The sequence below is a fragment of the Helicoverpa zea genome, chromosome 23 (genome assembly GCF_022581195.2).
Source record: "Helicoverpa zea isolate HzStark_Cry1AcR chromosome 23, ilHelZeax1.1, whole genome shotgun sequence".
NCBI lineage: Eukaryota > Metazoa > Arthropoda > Insecta > Lepidoptera > Noctuidae > Helicoverpa > Helicoverpa zea.
Genome location: NC_061474.1, coordinates 5,342,504 through 5,363,443, shown reverse-complemented (window position 1 = coordinate 5,363,443; position 20,940 = coordinate 5,342,504). Strand labels below are relative to the sequence as shown.

The 20,940-nt window shown below is 37.0% G+C and overlaps 1 protein-coding gene across 1 annotated transcript in view; it reads right to left on the bottom strand.

The window, feature by feature from the left end:
- The window catches only part of LOC124642041 (lateral signaling target protein 2 homolog), a 60,429-nt gene that overhangs the window by 13,085 nt on the left and 26,404 nt on the right, over positions 1 to 20,940 (bottom strand). Inside the window, exons 3-4 of the mRNA XM_047180338.1 lie at positions 5,598 to 5,735; positions 186 to 376 (exon numbers count right to left, since the gene is read on the bottom strand). Of these exons, the coding sequence (XP_047036294.1) occupies positions 186 to 376; positions 5,598 to 5,735 (329 nt within the window). The remainder of the gene's footprint in view (positions 1 to 185; positions 377 to 5,597; positions 5,736 to 20,940) is intronic.

Here is a 20,940-nt window from a genome sequence, read left to right as displayed (position 1 = left end):
CGAGTGAACGCCTTTAGATAGGTAATGAAGAACAAACCTTACAAATTTCCTGAGGCTCTCGTGCAGCATATCGTCATGTTGCGATAGCGCCATGCCTCGAGGCCTGAGGCATTGCTCCCGTAGCGGAGAGCGAACCGTCTCCAGGCTTCGAGTGAGCGCCTTTAGTTAGGTAATGAAGAACAAACCTGTCAAATATCCTAAGGCTCTCGTGCAGCATATCGTCATGTTGCGACAGTGCCATGCCTCGAGGCCTGAGGCACTGCTCTCGCAGCAGAGATCGAACAGTCTCCAAGCTTCGAGTGAGCGCCTTTGCCAACGGACGCATGGCCGCCGATTCCTCCTCGCGATTCATTATCGAGGAGCCCGCGGCTAGGCACTGGAATGATAAAATGCATTGTGTTACTAACTTTTTAATTATAAACATAGTTCTAAGCAGACAAAGTAAAAAAATAAGACCGGTAATTATAGGCAATCAAATGGGTATGATGATGTATTTTGAGCATCTATGAAGAGTTTAATGGCGTAAGACTCATTATTCTGATTTTGTTCCCAAAACACTTCCAGGATTTTACACCATTACAGGCAATGAAGTAATAAAGAGAGCAGAGAGAAGACAATACCAAAAAGTTACCAATTTGGTTTTTTATGCTACATCCAGATTTGGTTAGTCTAGGTCCCAAAAAGGTTGAAAGTAAAAGCATTTGCAAAGCTTTCGAGAACAATTACTTCTGTACACGTAGGTAAGGTAATGTAGGCGTATCGAATAAGGCACAGATGTATTGTATTTTTATGGATATCAAACAAATATCTTAGTAAAATATTCTGCGAAATACTGAGTCACGTAAGACCTAAAAATAACGCGGTCTTTCTTACATAAACATACGAAATAAAGGTCAATCAATACCTTAATAAAAATATTATTTCTTCTATTTTCGTCTAGCTAGGGTGAACGTGGGGCATAATCTTTTTGTGAAAAGAATCTATTGTAAGCTAGCACAATAGTTGACCATAAGGCTGAAAGAACTTTACAACCTTTGATGTTATTGACCACCCTCATTTCACTGGAATCACAAATAATGTGGTCACATAGAAATCTCTGTTCTGAAAAATATTTTTTATTTCTTCCACGGATTCTTTCAGAATATCATTTTTAAGGTATTCTTTCACGGTAGACGAGATACACGCCTGTGACGGAAACCCGTCTTTGCCTACCCTTTTCCCCTAAACCCGTAATCCATTAGAACGTCAAAAATGATAAGTTAGTCAGCAAAATGGAACTTAAATTATAACACAAATGTACGCACCTATGTACATGTCAATCGGCCATTTACGGCCGGTTCACACATGTCTCCGTTTTACTGTTCCGTTTTATCGTGTACGTTTTTTTTTCGTCGATGGCGTATGTAGTTGTATGAGTGACTTCACACATGACACAGTATTCTGTATACAACTACATACGCCATCGACGAAAAAAAAACGTACACGATAAAACGGGACAGTAAAACGGAGACATGTGTGAACCGGCCGTAAAACATACATAAACTAATATCAAAGTGCGTGTTTGTGTACCTATGCTTATTCAGTTTGCGTGACTCATATTTTAATTACTACTGCTACCAACATAACTACTTAGGCCGCCATTTTCTTACAATATAATCAAATAGGATGGGCATAAGGTTGTGCGTTACAGTTGATGGATCATCAATGTTATGGTCATACAGAACTCTGGTTATTGATCATAGGCCAATGAAATGTTTTTTCTTACTCATAAACCATAAATAAGTAAACTTAGTTTATATGAAAAGGTGACTACTGGCTCACCAATTTGGATAATAACTAATGCCTAGCTGTATTGAGCAAAAGTGGGCAATGGTGGAATCCTTTTCCAAATTCTTAACCGCAACTGGAATCTTTCAGCGATTACATTTTGGAAAAGAAATAACTCGAATACCAACCGCCTTTACAATACTACAAATTAATGAATAATCAAGTCTGACCTTGAAAGAACACTGGATTCTATTTCTAAACGTAATACCCGAATATTAAGCACAACATGTTCGATGGTAAATAATCGATATTTACTTAGGAAGTAGGCGTGACATAGTTTATTAAGTACGTGAGTATTGTTTTACTATGGCTAACATATTCCTATGTTTCGAAAGGCCTCTGAACTTAGGAAGAATTATTTACAAGAGCTTTACCTAAAGTTATGATTATACTATGAGCTTAGTCTTATTTGTATCCAGAATCTATACTAATATTATAAAACTGAAGAGTTTGTTTGTTTGTTTGTTTGAACGCGCTAATCTCAGGAACTACTGGTCCGATTTGAAAAATTCTTTCAGTGTTAGATAGCCCATTTATCGAGGAAGGCTATAGACTTTTTATCCGGGTTCATGCAGAGGTTTTCACGGGATGCGGGTGAAACCGCTGGCAGAAGCTAGTAGAATATAAAGAAATAATCTTAAGTTGTTGAATAACGCTACATTTTCCAAAAGAAAGGAACCAAAGCTATATCTTGTGCTAGTTACAAAGAGCTACCAAATATGGGTACAAAATGTTAGCAAAATAACCACAATAGTTTTACTTTTTCTATCAATTGATATTTGACAATGACGAATCGTCCTGTATGTTTTTGCGTCAATTTATTTATCAAGTACAATGAACTATGCGGCTTAAGAGATCTTAATCATATGTTTTTGTTGTCGCTTGAATGTCGTCACTATGATTTGGCATTTTTTTTTAAGTTTGCGTGTCCACCACCATAATAATTGTAATGTAGAATTTTAGACCCTTTAGTTACCCTTCGGTATCATTTATAGTTTTTGTTTTTCATGCACAAATGTACATCATGTATTGTTATGTTGTATACCAGTAAGTAAATAAGACGCAAAATATTTTAATAGTTCTCTCTGCATCCTCAAACCCTCAAACCTTTGACTTTGACTTTCTATAGTGAATCAAGAAAGAATGCTCTAGATTCAAATATCAACATCATCTGCTGAACATACATAGGACTTCCCACTAATCGCAGTTAGCAAGTTGATCTGCTTACTAGAGATAGAATACATTAGCCCCATAAAAGTAATGTCAAGTTCCTATCTCCAGTAAGCTAAACAACAGATACTTAGATAACATATTGGGAACAGCCCTAAATGCACCTGTGCAAAATCTCAAACACTAGCATAACTCCAAACAATTATAAAACGAAAGAGTTTTATGTATGCCACTTATGCCTAAGTTCACCAACAACATAAACGTCACTGTTCCTAAAACAACTGTTTACTATAAAGGACAATGCTATTCTTTGTATGGAAGTTGGGCTCAAGAGTTGCCCACAGTAACTGCATAGTGTATTATGTTCCATAGGCTTATAATAGGTCCCAGACCGAAATATTTCGAAATCTATCCCAGGAGTGCTGAGAAAAACTGGTTTGACTCTTATTCAATACTACGAAAAATATGCTTACGAACTCTTAACTATTCCACTTTTATTACCTTAATTGATATGCATTATAATATTAATCGACAAATACGAGGTATTGAACGAGATTTTTTTTTACCGACTTCAAAAAATGGAGGAGTTTCTCAGTTCGTTTGTATTCTTTTTACGTAAGTACGTGCATAACTCCGTCGTTTACCAACCGATTTAAACAATCATTTTATTGTTTAAAAGGATTTACTTTCCAAATAGTTCCAGGGTCCAGGGTCTGGTGATAGAAACCTTAAAACATTATGGAACTCTCGGAAATTGTAAGCACATATCGAATAAAAACTTGTCAATCGGGTATATGTCTCCGACACCACAAAACTGTGGAGGTTAAGACCTGACCTGACGATGGAGACGACAGTGAGACGAGGGAACTCCTCAACGGTATCTATTTACTACCTCGTGTTTGAGCTTATTTTATTCGTCTTGATAAGATTTTTCCATTGCCATTAAGGATATTAATTGCATGACGCTACTCGAACTTAGGACTGATTGTGGTAGATAGAGACTGAAAAGCAAGAGAAACAACAATTACCTTTAAACGTCTATTTCTGTTTTTTTTTTTTTATCCTGTTAACAGTGAAACCACTATCTATCTGATATATATATCTCTATCTATCAAGAAAAGAGGTTGTTAGGTTTGTGGCTGCTTAAAATGGCTTGCTAACAATGGCTTGCTAACAATGGCTGGCTAACATCAGAACTGGTTTTTCTCGGGACCTCTGGGACCGATTTCAAAAATATTTGCATTCCGTCTTAAGAGTGAAGTAAAAAACCTATTTTAATCATTCCCACTACTGGGCAAATGGCTTGGGCTTCATAAACTGACTGTTCAAGTTGGACATTAGAACCGAGTTTTCTCGGGACCTCTGGGACCGGTTTCAAAAATATTTGGATTCCGTCTTAAGAGTGAAGTAAAGAACCTATTCTAACCATTCCCACTACTGGGCAAATGGCTTGGACTTTATAAAGTGACTGATCAAGTTTAACATTTGAACCGGTTTTTCTCGGGACCTCTGGGACCGATTTCCAAAATATTTGGATTTCGTGACAACAGTGAAGTAAAGAACCTATTCTAACCATTCCCACTACTGGGCAAATGGCTTGGGCTTTATAAAGTGACTGTTCAAGTTTAACATTTGAACCGGTTTTTCTCGGGACCTCTGGGACCGATTTCCAAAATATTTGGATTTCGTGTTAACAGTGCAGCAAAGAACCTATTTCGACCACTTTCACTACTGGGCAAATGGCTCAGGCTTTGTTAAGTGACTATCTATGGAGAACATTTGAACCGGTTTTTCTCGGGACCTCTGGGACCGACTTCAAAAATATTTGGATTTCGTGTTCAGAGTGCACTATGGAACCTATTTTAACAATTTCCACTACTGGGCAAATGGCTTGGGCTTCATAAACTGACTGTTCAAGTTGGACATTAGTACCGGGTTTTCTCGGGACCTCTGGGACCGATTTCAAAAATATTTGGATTCCGTCTTAAGAGTGAAGTAAAGAACCTATTCTAACCATTCCCACTACTGGGCAAATGGCTTGGGCTTTATAAAGTGACTGTTCAAGTTTAACATTTGAACCGGTTTTTCTCGGGACCTCTGGGACCGATTTCAAAAATATTTGGATTCCGTCTTAAGAGTGAAGTAAAGAACCTATTCTAACCATTCCCACTACTGGGCAAATGGCTTGGACTTTATAAAGTGACTGATCAAGTTTAACATTTGAACCGGTTTTTCTCGGGACCTCTGGGACCGATTTCAAAAATATTTGGATTTCGTGTTAACAGTGCAGTAAAGAACGAATTTCCACCACTTTCACTACTGGGCAAATGGCTCAGGCTTTGTTAAGTGACTATCTATGGAGACCATTTGAACCGGTTTTTCTCGGGACCTCTGGGACCGATTTCAAAAATATTTGGATTTCGTGTTCAGAGTGCACTATGGAACCAGCTGAAACTACTCCCACTGCTGGGCAAACTTTGAGCCCACACCCTGGCATTGTCCTTTCGCGTTCCATTTTCAAGACATACAGTTGATAAACGGACGTTTATGTACGAGGGCAACTTGGGCCTAAAGAGTGTAACAAACTCCATGGTACGTACCTCAGCTCCAAACCAAAGCTGTCCAGCCAGGTTGTCTTGCAGGACGTCTTCTGGGAACTTGACTCGGAAGCCTCGTGCCACCCGCTCGTCACCCAGCAACTGGTCCATTATCTGACTTGTGATGTTCAGTACTCTGTCCTGGAAACAATAAAACATGATATTAGTGAAAGGCTGAACTCGAACATAATCTATTAATCTATATACTTAGTCTGGCCATAAATACTGTTACACTTAATTATAAAAAAATATTACATTTGAATTTCGAATCTGTCATTTTTATATGATTGTTCATTGTGTTTTCTCATTTTGGCGCCAATACATTGTAAAATATTTTGCGATATTAAAATGGTGTGGGGTGATAAAGAGAACCGAATCGCTGTGATAGCATTACACAAAGTAGGTATGGAGCCAAATGCAATTTTTAAAACTCTCCATACACTTGGTATTAGTAAAATGTTTGTGTACCGGGCTATTAATAGGTACAATGAGACCTCCTCTGTTTGTGACAGAAAAAGATCTGGCCGTCCACGTAGTGTTCGTACGAAAAAGGTGGTCAAAGCAGTAAGGGAAAGAATTCGAAGAAATCCTGTCCGAAAGCAAAAGATTTTATCTCGGGAAATGAAGATAGCACCTAGAACCATGTCGCGTATTTTAAAAGATGACTTAGGACTTGCAGCCTATAAGAGACGCACTGGCCATTTCTTAACTGATAATTTAAAGAAGAATAGGGTGGTAAAATCGAAACAACTACTGAAGCGGTACGCAAAGGGAGGTCACAGAAAAATTTTGTTTACGGATGAGAAAATTTTTACAATTGAGCAACATTTTAACAAACAAAATGACCGTATTTATGCTCAAAGCTCTAAGGAAGCTTCCCAATTAGTCGACAGAGTGCAACGTGGACATTATCCGACTTCAGTGATGGTTTGGTGGGGTGTTAGCTATGAAGGAGTGACTGAGCCATATTTTTGTGAAAAAGGTATCAAAACATCGGCACAAGTGTATCAAGATACCATTCTTGAGAAGGTAGTTAAGCCCCTTAACATCACCATGTTCAATAACCAAGTATGGTCCTTCCAGCAAGACTCGGCGCCGGGTCATAAAGCTCGGTCCACGCAGTCTTGGTTGGAATCGAACGTTTCGGACTTCATCAGAGCTGAAGACTGGCCGTCGTCTAGTCCCGATCTTAATCCGCTGGATTATGATTTGTGGTCAGTTTTAGAGAGTACAGCTTGCTCTAAACGCCATGATAATTTGGAGTCCCTAAAACAATCTATACGATTGGCAGTGAAGAATTTTCCCATGGAAAGAGTGCGTGCTTCTATTGATAACTGGCCTCATCGTTTAAAGGACTGTATTGCAGCCAATGGAGACCACTTCGAATAAGCTTTTTATATTTTTAATTGTTTTATATTTATGTATTAAACTGACACACTGTAAAAGTAATAAATGTTATTTGCAGTTAACAATTTTCTTTTTTCTTTATTACAATATTTATGGCAAGACTAGGTATATAAAAGAAAGTCGTGTTAGTTACTCCACTTATAACTCAAAAACGGCTGAACCGATTTAGTTGAAAAGTGGCAGGGAGGTAGTTTAGAACCAGGAGAAGAACATATGATAGTTTTGTCACCATCCGGCTTCGGGAAGCAGTTATCTCGGGACGCGGGTGAAACCGCGGGCGGAAAGCTAGTATCCTATAATGGTGACAGAAAGAAAGAAGACAGTCCGCGGGCTTTCAGAACTTTTGTTTGAGGCCCGGCTATTAACACTGATTTTGTAATTCACTGCTTCAGGTATTGAAACATGTTCTGTAATTTTGTTAATGATGTAAACCCAGCTCAGTCGGCCTGAGTACATAACAAGACCTAGATATTGTTTCTTTAAGATTAAAGATTTGTACCTATCTACAATATTGATATAAATAAGGAAGATATCTAAGGATTTGCCAAATACCGCCTGAGTTCTGGAAACTCCATCACAATCATGGGTTTTCTCTAATGAAAATCATAGACTTGTTAACAGATGACGAACCCACCAAGGAAGTCGACTAATAAAACAACGCTATTTCTAAATGGGAACTGTTCTATTATTATAAGCATTAATGGTGACACGTCAGGGTGTGCTTAACCACATCACCATATTTCAACGTTGTTATTCCAAGTTTTCAACCCAAACACGAACCAACTTATCCGGTCATAAAAACAAACAAAATTAAAACCTCAAATCTTTACGAACCTCATTCCGAAAACTGGATTATCACGCAAATAAAATGAAGTGCTAAGGTTATAGAAGGTGGTATTACAGCTGGGTGGGTTAACAACCTGTCACCATTCAATTCAGTATGCACGCGACTTTGGCACGAACAGGTCGCCTCGAAAGGTCAAGCGTCAAATCCGGTCACACGTGTAACATGTGTTTTAGGGGCTTAACTGTTACTTGATAGTCATCTAATACTTTAATAGCTTTAAAATCCTCAATTTTACACGCATCAACTTTCGCTTTTTGAGGTGAGACCACAAAATCTATACGAACTCGTAAATTGCACCATGTTTAGACAGGTTTATACTTTTATTCGCCAAAGGATACATTTTATGACCACTAAAGGTCTCCGGACAGAATTATTAAAACAAATTAAACGCTAACTTATTAAGGCCATTAATACAAAGAGAAACTTTAATGTCCCAGGATATTAATAGTTTAATAGTTTTAACATATATTAAAAGTTTTGCGTTTAGTGTTTTGTCACGTCGACAAATAACATTCAATTTCCGAAAAGACCCGCGCCAGGCAAGCCTGTAAGTTGGATGAAAACCTTACATGATTTAAGTGTAACTAGGAAGAGATTGAAAACAAACTAGGGTATCATACAAAATCGCTTACATCGAACATGTTATATTTAATGTAAAGCACGAAGCGTTTCATAATGATCTGCATGAAAGAGGTCGTTACAGAAAACTGTAGAGAACTAATGAGCATGAAATCTTACCCGCTACGATCAGACTAGAACGTACGAAGTCGAAACATAAGCGTGCCACACCACATTACGTGTTCACGCGATAAATTTTATAGTTATTATATAAACAATATACTATGCAGCTGCTATGTCGTTAAGTTTGCGATGCTTTTGTGTGAATTCAAGTTATTTTATTAGGTTTATTGCCACACTATGGTGTCAAGTCGTTGGCAATTGTAAGCCAGTTTTATGGTTAGTATGAAATACCAACATAGCTTCAACGCCGTCCGTCTTCCAACTTACGGAACAACTGCTCCTGTCATGCAGGAATTGAAGTCAAGCCAAAGTCAAGTAACAAAGAACATCGAACTAACTGATGTACCTATACAAGGAAGTAACTATAAATAATATGTACTAACCTATAATTACATGCAAACACTACTTAGTCACACAAACACCTGTTATGCGAACTTAATCTTCCAAAGACTGGGTGAAGCCAACCGATTGGTAACAGACTATAAAACGTAGCTCAAAGCCCTTTCCAAAGTATGAATGAGTTCGGGAGAACACTTAGGTACATGTAAAGTACTTAATGAACTAAGACCATACGTACTGAGAAGTTAGATTTAGCCAGTTACTAGAAATATCAGAGCTCGTATTATCTTCCTTACACTAAAATCTTGCTCACCTTGTACTTCGTAATGAGCTCAGTACTTCAATTGTAATGAGGGAGATAACAACAATGTATTATGACATAAACATATTGTACATACACACAGCTAAATAAGATTTGTTTTAGACTGGAGATAATAAAACTGGCGCCAAGCATTCCGCGTAAGTAGCAACTAATGCTGCAGCTTTGTAGCTATGGACTGGTCTAAAACATTGGTTTGAAATGAGGCATGACAACATCTCTAACGACAGCTTTGTTGTACAATAGACCCAACCATCATTCAACCATTAGACAATACCTACTAACAAATAAATCCAAACCAAGTCCAAATCACGTTTCATATGATATGGTTAATAAGAAGAAGTTTTTATTACAAATCAATCAAAGAGCTGTAATAGATGACGAACCAACCCAAGCCAATACGATCGACGATTTTAAGACACTACAAAGTCCCACAAAGTCATGATTGATTACTGACACACTTACTATTTTGTCTACAGTACATACACATGCATACTGATAAGCAACGACCACACGTGGTCACAGATACCAGCAGCACAGTCAACTTTAGGTCAGTGGTAACAGTTTTATAGGAAAATCGTACTTAATGTTATTGAGTTAAGGTGCATGACAGTTACCACTGATGTGCAGTCTACCGTACCACTGTTCTAAAACATTGTATGCACATTTGTTATGTCCTAAAACAGCGTTATTTTCCACGTTCGTCTACACTGATAAAACTATTGAGTGATGTAGTGTTATGAATCTTTTGTAAATTATTCTAGCTACAGATAGTCGAGTGAGCGTTCCACTTGGTAAATGCTTTTAAACACGCAAATAACTTCATTTGGTCTGTTCGTGATCTAACCGCAGTTTCTAATGGATTCGTGTTAATGTTATAATATTATGGAATTAGTATTTCAAGCGCCTCTGCTTTGGTAGAATTAATAAGATTGTGCTTGTTAACACTGTTCAAACATGTGTTCAAATAGATTTTAATAGTGATTATGACAAAGACAGTAAGTTTTTCCGCCAGTGGTGAGGAAGGAAAACCGAGCAGTATTGATGGGATAGTTTAATTGCGTAATACAACCAGCGAGAGGCCACTAAACCAAAGGATAAAGATAAGAAAATAAATTGGAAATTGGGGAAGGAAAACATTTAACGGTTACTGGAGACCCATATTTTCAAATCTACTTTTACCATGTTGAATTAAGTCTATGGGCTTGTATGCTGGGAAAATATTCTGGTACTAAATAAAACATTATCAGCAATAGAAAAAAAAGACATCTAACAGCTTTTTATAACATTTAAGTAAAGTGACATTTAAAATTCTTTGTGCGTTGATTCTTGGAGCAGGAAATTAGTGCAAACACGCATACATACTAATCTATGTAAACAAGGTAAGTTATTAGCAAGCCAGGCGACAGTGCTATAAATTATACCCGTATGCTTCAGCACGGCCAACTTATCAGTCATCAATGTAGCTAAAATGGGGTTGCATATGGAAAGAAGTCGCATAACTTTACTTTGCTAAAACTGTAGGTTGTAATCACTTAAAAGGAAACATTTATAAGAAATCAAAGAGGACCAGAAAACACTGGTACTGATCTGCGTCTGGTTAGAATGAAAGCCGATCTCAACATTGAGAAGAAGGTTACATAGATGGTGAAAGAGGCCCCATTCAGATTTCATGAAGATGAAACGTTTCGCCTATTTACGAAAATTTCATTCCTACATAAAACAATACAGGTCTGTTAAGTCCTAAGGATTTAGCAGATGGAATCTCGTTAACCTTTGACCTTTGAAAAAGGAAATTATGCGAACCTTAATTAACTCCCCTTCCCCATAAAATATCCGGCTTGTTAATTAGGTTTCAAATCAAAACGATCTCCATATTTAAATTGAGTGGCAGCAATTAAAGCTAAACATAGTACCACTGGTAACACGGTGGCATAGTTTTGGTCATAATGCACGGCAAAGAAGTTTCAGTCTATGCAATAGCTTACACTACTGTTACTTGATGAAAACCTATCGATATATCCAAATCAAAAGTCATTTATCCAAAGTAGGCTGAAAATCAGCACTTTTTGAACGTCAAATCTGCAAAAGACAGCCCCCAAAACGCCCGCCCTTCACCACTTCCTATGTGTTTTTGCTGGGAAGAAGTGGTGGAACAAACTCCCCACAATCAACCAACAAAATTAAAAAGAGCAACAAAATTGTGCATATCAAAGTATGATTTCTGCGTTTCTAATTGCTGAAGTTTGTCACCAATATGCTTCTTTACACGGTGCATTTTCATTGATGCTTATAGACAACTATATGACTTCAGAAATTGGCAGAGAAGCCGAAGTTTGGCTTTAGACGTCATCCAGATTACATGGCATTGTAGGGATGATACTTTAGCTACTAACTTTACTTCTTCAATTTGTAGCTAAAGTGTCTCTCTTATCGACACAGACCTGTATTTCCACGTGTCACAATAGAGCCCTTGGCCTTCTGCGTCAATTTATTTAGTGACGTTCCTCAGTCACGTTGCTGCTCGATCGGTTTTCGTAACCACTAATTAGGTCTGAACCCGCCCGCTACGCATGCACATAACTTGACCGAGTTTGTGTTTATGAAATTATTATTTGGGCTAAATGTCATTGTTTTTTTCCTGTCTTCCGTTCATTTGCATACTTTATTAGGTCGTTTCTTTCAGGTCTTGTGTATTACTGTTACAAGTATGCATGCATAATTTTATGAATTAAATTGCAATGTTTGTGGCGTTAATATCAAACTTAAGATTATACAAATTGCAAGTAAGTACTACAGACTTGGAGATATCAGAAACACCTTGTTACCTTTTAGTGCATTAGTGTATGGTGAGACGTATTGACAAGTTGTTTGAACACAAGTGTTATAACCAAAACCTATAAAGTCACTCAATATTGTGTCCTACCAATTAAATAATTAAAAACTGGAAATTTTTAGTTTACACTTCGGCTTATTTGCGAGGAGGAAGAACTGCAAATTATTTATGAAAGGAAATCATTTAAGGTCAGGCTACTACTGTTGGCCTTAATGAAGTACCCTCCTTCCCTTGAAATAATCAGGGCCCGGGACAAGTTGCATCACTTTAGGGTCGATTGCATCAGATCACAAAGTTACGTGACTGTAATATAGCCCGGTCAAAATAGACATAAAAGTAGTGGTCAAATAACAAAAACTCCCACAGAGCTGATTTTTGGTGGAGAGCTAGATTTGATCATTACAAATAAAATACTAAAAGTCCCCATCGATCCCATGTGTGCGTCAAAAGTTATTCGAGGTCAAATGTCAAAATTTTAGGTTTTTTGATTTTTTTTCGAAAACGGTAAGTTTTATCAAAAAAAGACATCAGACCAAAATCGTAGATCTTTAAATTTTCTACAAAAATGGCATTAACAGTTTTCTCCTAAATCTTACCATTCCTGAGATATAGCGATTCAAAGAGTCACACTATACATGATATGCACATATAAGCCACGTACATACGAGGGCTACCTTTAAGTTGTATCGTTTGAAATAAGTACAGACAATCTAATAAGTTAATACCATTTATTGTTTTTCAAAGAATTCTCTGCGATATTTAATGTACTTTTGCACGCATTAAACCCAGTTCTTGAAACATTTATTCCATTCTAAAGTGGGGTAGTCAAATTGGCCGATTTGTATGAGTCAACAGCTTTTTCAGGTGTGCTGAAACGTTTACCACGAAGACTTTACTTAATTTTGTGGAATGTAAAACAATCGTTATGCCCACGGATCTATGTCACGGTATGTTACATGTTGGTCTGCGACAATTAACTGCCGCATAGCCTCGATATTATCTTGGGTCATATCGGGTTTTGAACTACCTTCAAGTGGCTTGTCTCTAAGGCTAGATTGCCCACTTTTAAATCCTAAATATCAGCGTACTGCAGTCCTAAGGCATGGTTCTGCATCACTAAACACAGAACATTTTTTTTTTAAGCGCTGAAGTCGCGACAATCCGCTTTTAAAGTTGTAGAAAATTATCGCACGCTTATTTTCCTTCGACATTTCCATTTTTATCCAGAAGACTGGGGTTGGAAATTGATACATAATATCTGGAACCTATTAAAACTTTACTCCCACCTGCTCCAGGAAAACTCCTGACATAATTTTTTGCAATTGCAAAAAATATTGTAGTATCAAATCATCCTCCGAGCCCTTTTCCCAACTATGTTGGAGTCGGCTTCTAGTTTAACCGGATGTAGCTGATGTAGTACCAGTCCTTTACAAGGAGCGACTGCCCCATCTGCCCCCTCAACCCAGTTACCCGGGCAACCCAATACCGCTTGGTTAGACTGGTGTCAGACTTACTGGCTTCTAACTACCCATTACGACTGCCAAGGATGTTCAATGACATCCAGAACCTACAGTTTAACGTGCCATCAGAAACAGTCGTTGGTGTCCAAAATATGCTTAGAAAGTACATACAAACTTAGAAAAGTTGCATTGGTACTTGTCTGACGTGGAATCGAACCCACTCATACTTGAGAGGTTGGTTCTTTACCCACTAGGCCACCACGAGTTTTTGTATGAATCTGATAAATCTAAAACAATCACAATAATAGTTAACCCAATAGTTAATATCAATAATGACATCATATTAGAACTTGACGGCAATTATTCCCTTAAACTATCCTAAAATTGTCATGACAGTTAGTGGAGTAGGCCTACAGGAGAAACTACGGTAAAAAAAACGCACCGAGTACACTACCTCACAGGTGGCGTGGACATGTGTGCATGTCATGTATGGAATATACTTTGATGCGCAATATCTCAGGAATGGTAAGATTTAGGAGAAAACTGTTAATGCCATTTTTGTAGAAAATTTAAAGATCTACGATTTTGGTCTGATGTCTTTTTTTGATAAAACTTACCGTTTTCGAAAAAAAATCAAAAAACCTAAAATTTTGACATTTGACCTCGAATAACTTTTGACGCACACATGGGATCGATGGGGACTTTTAGTATTTTATTTATAATAATCAAATCTAGCTCTCCACCAAAAATCTGCTCTGTGGGAATTTTTGTTATTTCAAATGTCTATTTTGACCGGGCTAATAAGTGTTCTCTAATTATAGAGGTAGAATACTGTTATTTTACTAACTATAAAGAAAAGCAAAGAAGAAGAGCTATCAAGTATAGAAAATAACTCCAAAACCTGAACAGGTTAGGTTCCAATAGGATAAAAACTTTGATAATCGAAACTAGTAGAAAGGGCCACTCTTGAATGAAATAATGAACTTTCTATACAAGGAAGGCTTGGTACTTGTACCAACTCCGAATGAATAAATTGATTAGAAAATCCACTTTGCGCAGTACATGAAAATTTGGCTACTAAATTCGAAAGAAAGAAACATTAACTACGTAATCAAACTAGCGATTCTATACTCTAGTTTAAGAATTTCTTACCAAGACCTGGGTCAACATGTTCCCATGCTAATTAACAATTATTATTGTCAATTTAATTGTTATTATCTAAGAATGTAGCCATTGCCTTAATTAAAAGAGTACTATTCCTAAAGACTGATGTTTTAGGTTTAAGGTTCTTTGTTTGAAACTTAGTTATAATTCTTCACCTTCTTGATCGTCTGCTTTCTTGCAAACCAGAAAGTCAACAAGAGGTAGTGGTCTATTTGTCGCCGACGAAAGTGGCGCAACTCGACCAGTCTGTGTATCGTAAATTGTATTTAAACCAACTTCACAATTGCCCCGCCGATGCTTGAAATTAGATCAATTTTCTGCACTGTGAATATTTTAGCAATAACGCTAATTGAAATCAAGCACAAACACGGCATATCTGTGAGGATATTTCCATCGTTTAAGTGTAGTTATTATAATATGCTGGTCATTATGTAATGATTGGGTACTGTTAGATGAATAGTACTGTTGCAGTGCTTATTTAAAACGACAAACATAAATGTAGGTAAATCAGCACAGAAGTATTACCCCTTCAAAACTTCGTTCTCTTTACCTCAATAAACAAGGAAGACAAGGATACTCTATCCCCATACATACGTACACCTTCACTGTATTGCATCAACCGTTTTAGCGTTTGAGTCTGTAATCCGCTAATGGAATCTCGATGTCCCAGTAACCGAGCTGCGTAGACCAATAGCTACGTATGCATTGCTCAAGGAACTAGCCTTTCCTGTTTAACGTGAGGACTCAGTAAGGATTTACTAGGTATTAAAACATCCACATACTTTTTATGAACCTCTAGAATACATGGTGGTCCTAAAATGTACGTTAGAGTAGTGGGGACCAAATCTGGATTCATTCCTAACTCTCTGTTATTGGCTCCGATTATTTTCTCTTCTAAAGGAAAGACGTTGATTAGTGTGTGTTACCGAACTTTTAGGATATTAAAGATTTGGGTCAGCAGACATTCATCGCATCGCAATTGGGTTGTTTGTTGTCCTTGTATGAATCATACTTGCACCGAGACCTCAAACAATAATTGAAAACGAAACTGAATTTCGTCTGAGTTACATATTGTTTATTTCGAACAAACTCTTTAAAAACCAAATTACAGGCTAGTGATACATTTAATATTGTTTATTAATAAAAAAAATATTATTAATGATTCAAGGAAAAGTTACCGAAATATTGTTTTATAATTCAATAGAAAAGTGGTCTTTATTGTAATAGCTTACCAAATGCTAGAAGCTTTATTATGTACTAGCTTCCGCCAGCGGCTTCGCCCGCGTGGTGTGTTGATAAAAAGTAGCCTATGTGTTAATCCAGGGTATCACCTATCTACATACCAAATTCCAATCAAATCGATCCAGCCGTTTTTGGGTGATTGAATAACAAACATACATCCATACATTCTCACAAACTTTCACATTTATAATATAAGTAGGAAGTAGGATGAGGCCATATACAAACGACAACAAAAGATGAATAAAGGGAGCTTATTTCCTATATTAATAGGTCAATAAACATTTATAACAAGGCTTTTCTATACGGATAAGAAAATGTTTTGTGATAGAAAAAGCTGAACATCAATGGGAAATTGGGTTACTAAAGTAAAGCAGCTTCAAATAGGTATTCAGTAAAAAGGAAAAAACCAGTTCAAGGAAAAACAAAATACTTCATTTAAATACCTATCGCTCATTGAAATTCACCCAAACAATGATACTGAAACAATGACATGTTTTTTTTTTTATCAGGCATTCCGGCATCGGTAGACTTCCGATTTAGTATAAACATTTAATTACTAACTAATAATAATGTAACAAATGAATGAGGCGAAACTAATTTCCTTAGAAACAGATATTACTGTTTCACAGAATTCTCAGATTTGTGAATTGAAAAACATATGGTTCAATAATACTTTTCCTCAATTAACACTTCGCTATGCAGAGGAGTGGATACATTTTAGGGATTGTCGAATAACTATTTATAGCTTCATTTTCGACATGGGTTTTCCCCTAGAAAAAGTCAAAAAAAGCCAGAATAATGACACTAACAGCTGTAGAAAATCTAAATAATAGACTGGAGACGTAAATGCATCGAATTTACGCACATTTCGTGCAAAAATATCGCGGTATCCTCATGGCATTGCGTACAATGACGTTATCAAAGCGGCATGCATGCGCATGAGTCATATGATTCATAATGAACAACAAAAACTACGCAAAACTCCAATCGGACCGCTCAATGTACGGACGGATCGCGTCTCACAACTTAGCGGAATTATACTAGAGCTAGTTGCTGTTTAGAACTCAGAAAATTTTATTTTTTTCGCTCATTTATTTCTACTTAGTTGAAATTTGATTATCTGCTTCAAAAACTAAGAAATTGGTAAATAAGTAAAGGTTTTTTAATCCTAGTTTGAATCATTGTGGTATTATAAAAGGCTAACTTAAGTTTCCTTTCGTACATAATCTAAGGTAAAAAATCTGACCTCAATTTTATGTACAACAGGCGTCCTTGAATTTCTCTACACGCACATAAAGCAGCAAGTAAGTACACACAATATACCTATGTATGGTTTTTAAACGAACAAAAAAGAAACATTTATTTTTTTGTTCATTTAAACACCACGATAAATTTAAATTTATTACTTCCCACCATTTTAATTTCTGGGTTAACGATTGTTTTTTTTTGTATTCTACTGTTACGTAATTAAATCATTCACAACGATCTTGAAAACTGTTTTCCCACTGTGATCTAAAGAGCAGGGCTTTATATTTTTAAGGAGATATTTGCAAACAGCTGAAAGATCCCGGGTACTTCTGTCATCTTTACTATTTATAACTCTAGAAAAGCTGTTTATATTAAAAGATGGTAATAGAGTTTACTGTTTCGGCATCTTCATTAAACACCTTGTGTTATCCATAGTATTTAGCAGGTTCGCCCACCAACAAAACATATTTTGATTGAATAAACTACAAAATAATAAGCTCTCGATTGGCACTTTTGTGGAAGCAAAATTCTTAAGGATTACTGCTATCCCACCAATTCCCTCTTAACATGATAATTATAATGACATTCTTTATATACAAAATGCTTCCTAAATAATTCTAAGACGGCCCTAGTGAAAACCTATTTTCCCTAGAAAATTTTAATACAAGAACCGATGGCACGGAAAAAGAGCCGACAGATCAAGAGCAGTACTGACAGCTTAAGTGCTCCAAGGCACGAGGGAGAACATTATACTACGTTATTAAAATGCTCAGCCATCTCTATGAACTAACCAAGGCTGGCTTTGATCTTCCTTTCTTTTAGCTTAGTTTCAAAATAATGTGATCAAATCAGCAGTGGCGAAAGGATTACAAAAGCAATAGCATTATAGGTCGTACTATATCCGAAGTTACAGTTCAAGATCATTTAATTCAATAATGTCAAAACTAGGTAAGTACTTTGGGACCAAATGACTAGCTAGCAAGCAAGTACGCAAAATAACAAGGTCGTTTATGTTTTGAATAATAAACTTAACATGTGTAGCGATCTGAGACAGAAATACTTAGGAGTATGGGTATATATTGTCGTTTAAAAAGACAAACACGACAATCATTTTGTGTTGACCTATAATAACGTAGGAAATCCCACAGGCCATTTTCACAGAGAAACGACAAATCAATTATGTTGTGTTTATTTTAGAATAAAACTTCTATTATTGTCCACTCTAAACAAAGACCGTTAACCACTAGAACGATAAACTACGTTCCAAGCAACTTACTCATGGAACTGATAATAATAACAATGAACTTATCTTCTCTTCCTTATAGTACCATATTTTATCGAAACTAGTATGTTATTGGAAACAGGTTTAGCTATCAGGATTAGGTACTGATGAAAGAGCTATTATTGAGGTGTCACTAATGAATTCTTTTGCAATAGGCATGATTTAAATGTCGAAACTGATACCGCAATATTTGTAGCTAATTAATAAAAATAAATAAAAAATAAAATAAAAATAAAAATCTTTTATTTTCAGGCATCGACGGCCCATAGCGTGTTAGTAAACAGTACAAACTTACAAACTATGTTAGTAGTAACACACAAGTACAAAATAATATAAAATAATACACACAATACATCCAGGATTATTAGAAGATTTATCAAGTCCCATGTCTAACATGCAGCTTGATAAATCTATCCATAACAGGCCCTTCTAGCCTTTCTGAAAATACCTTCAGAATGCTGTTGCTGCTTCCCCTCGATCTGCGTACCACTGATGCCACTTTTTTGCGCATGATCGCGAAATAATCATCAGTGTGCGCATCCGCGAACATCCCTGACGCACTACAGTAAGGTGGAAGCCTCAACAGCGCCCTGAAGGCGTTATTATATTGAATGCGCAGTGCGCTGTCCGCTTTTTGTGTATGATTAGCCCACAGACTGCTGGTGTAGAATATTTGACAAAACGCTTTAAAAAGTGTTATTTTAACCGGTGCTGAACAACCAGCAAACCTGCGCGCCAACATGTTTCCCCTCACAGCCAGCGCCCTGCGCTCCCTTTCCATATCTAGATCGTCTTTTAAATCCTCTGTCACAATATGGCCTAGATATTTAAATTGTGTTACCCTATTTAGCGGTAACCCGTTCAGTTTTACGTGTGGGATATATGAGGGGCTTTTATTTTTTCCCTTAAAAACCAATAACTCACTTTTCGTGGGATTATACTTCAGCCCATGCTGTTCAGCGTACCTTTCACATATAGTGAGTAACTTTCTTATTCCCCCGATTGTGGGGCTCAGCAGCACCATATCGTCTGCGTAACTTAAATTATTTAAACTTACTCCGTCTACATGGCAACCGACATGAGTGCTGCTGAGCTCAACAAGCAAGTTGTTGACATAAATATTAAATATTCTCGGGGAAGTCAGACCCCCCTGCCTCACACCACATTTCAATTTATATGGCTCTGATAATGCGTTAGACCATTTAACAAAGTTCCTTTGCTTTTCATACCAGATAGATAATATTGACACCAATGCAGCCGGAACTCCCGCCCTCCGAAGCTTCTCCCATAAAACGTTATATGAAACTAGGTCAAACGCTTTGGAAAGATCTAGGAAACAAGCATACACCGGTGTCTTCCTGTCCGTATAATATTTGACAGTGTGCTTTAACGCAAGTATTGCACTCTCTGTAGACAGCCCCGCACGAAAACCGAACTGTGTGTCGTGAAGTTTTGTACAGTTACTCAGGTGCACGTCAAGCACACTGTCAAACACTTTGGCTATTACAGTTGCTAACGAAATTGGCCTATAGTTCCCTTTGTCAGCTATGTCTCCCGTCCGATTTTTTACAATAGGAACAACTAACGTATCGAGCATCTCCTGTGGAAGATAAGAATGGCCCATACAAAGGTTTAAAAACATGGTTAATACTCTTGGCAAGTGCACACCGGCATTTTGAAGATGCTCAATGCTGAGCCCATCATGCCCAGGAGACTTTCCCCGCTTCATACATTTAATGGCTGCTTTTATTTCTGTACACGTAAACTTAAAGGGTGCTCCTGACTGAGAAGACTCAGCATCGTTCACCCTTCCCATAGATTCAAGAGGTGAGCTCACAATAAACTGCTCTTTAAATATATTAGCTATCCCAGTGTGGTCACTCTCACCCTCCACGCTAAATGGTAAGCTTGGAGAGACATTGAGCTTTTTAGTACCTTTCCAGAATGTCGAGAAACATTTCTTAGAATGGAGTGAGGCCAATATATCCATTGCAATTTTTTCTTGATTCTTAATGACCCATTTCAGTTTTGATTTAAATATTTTACGACTTAATATCATGTCCTCATAGATAGGCCCACTACTGGGTTCCCCATACCACATCCACAATTTAAACTTAGACCTTGCTCGAGTATGTACATCTTTGACATGCTTGTTCCAGCCTTTTATAACCTTATTTTTAATAATGACTTTAGACATTCGATTTACACTAGCTGATTCACTTAATATAGACACTATGTCTTTATACATCGAATCCAACAATAACCTATGATTGATATCATTACAAAAATTATCAGCACAAAGCTCAAAGTCCTTTGGAAAATCTATGTTTTTCAATTTATTGTTGCACATATACGAGTACTCCTTTATTTCATCAGGGCTTCTTTCACCCCATCGTACACCATTAAGTGATGATTCAATTACACAAGTTTTTAATCTAATAATATTTACATCGCATTCTAT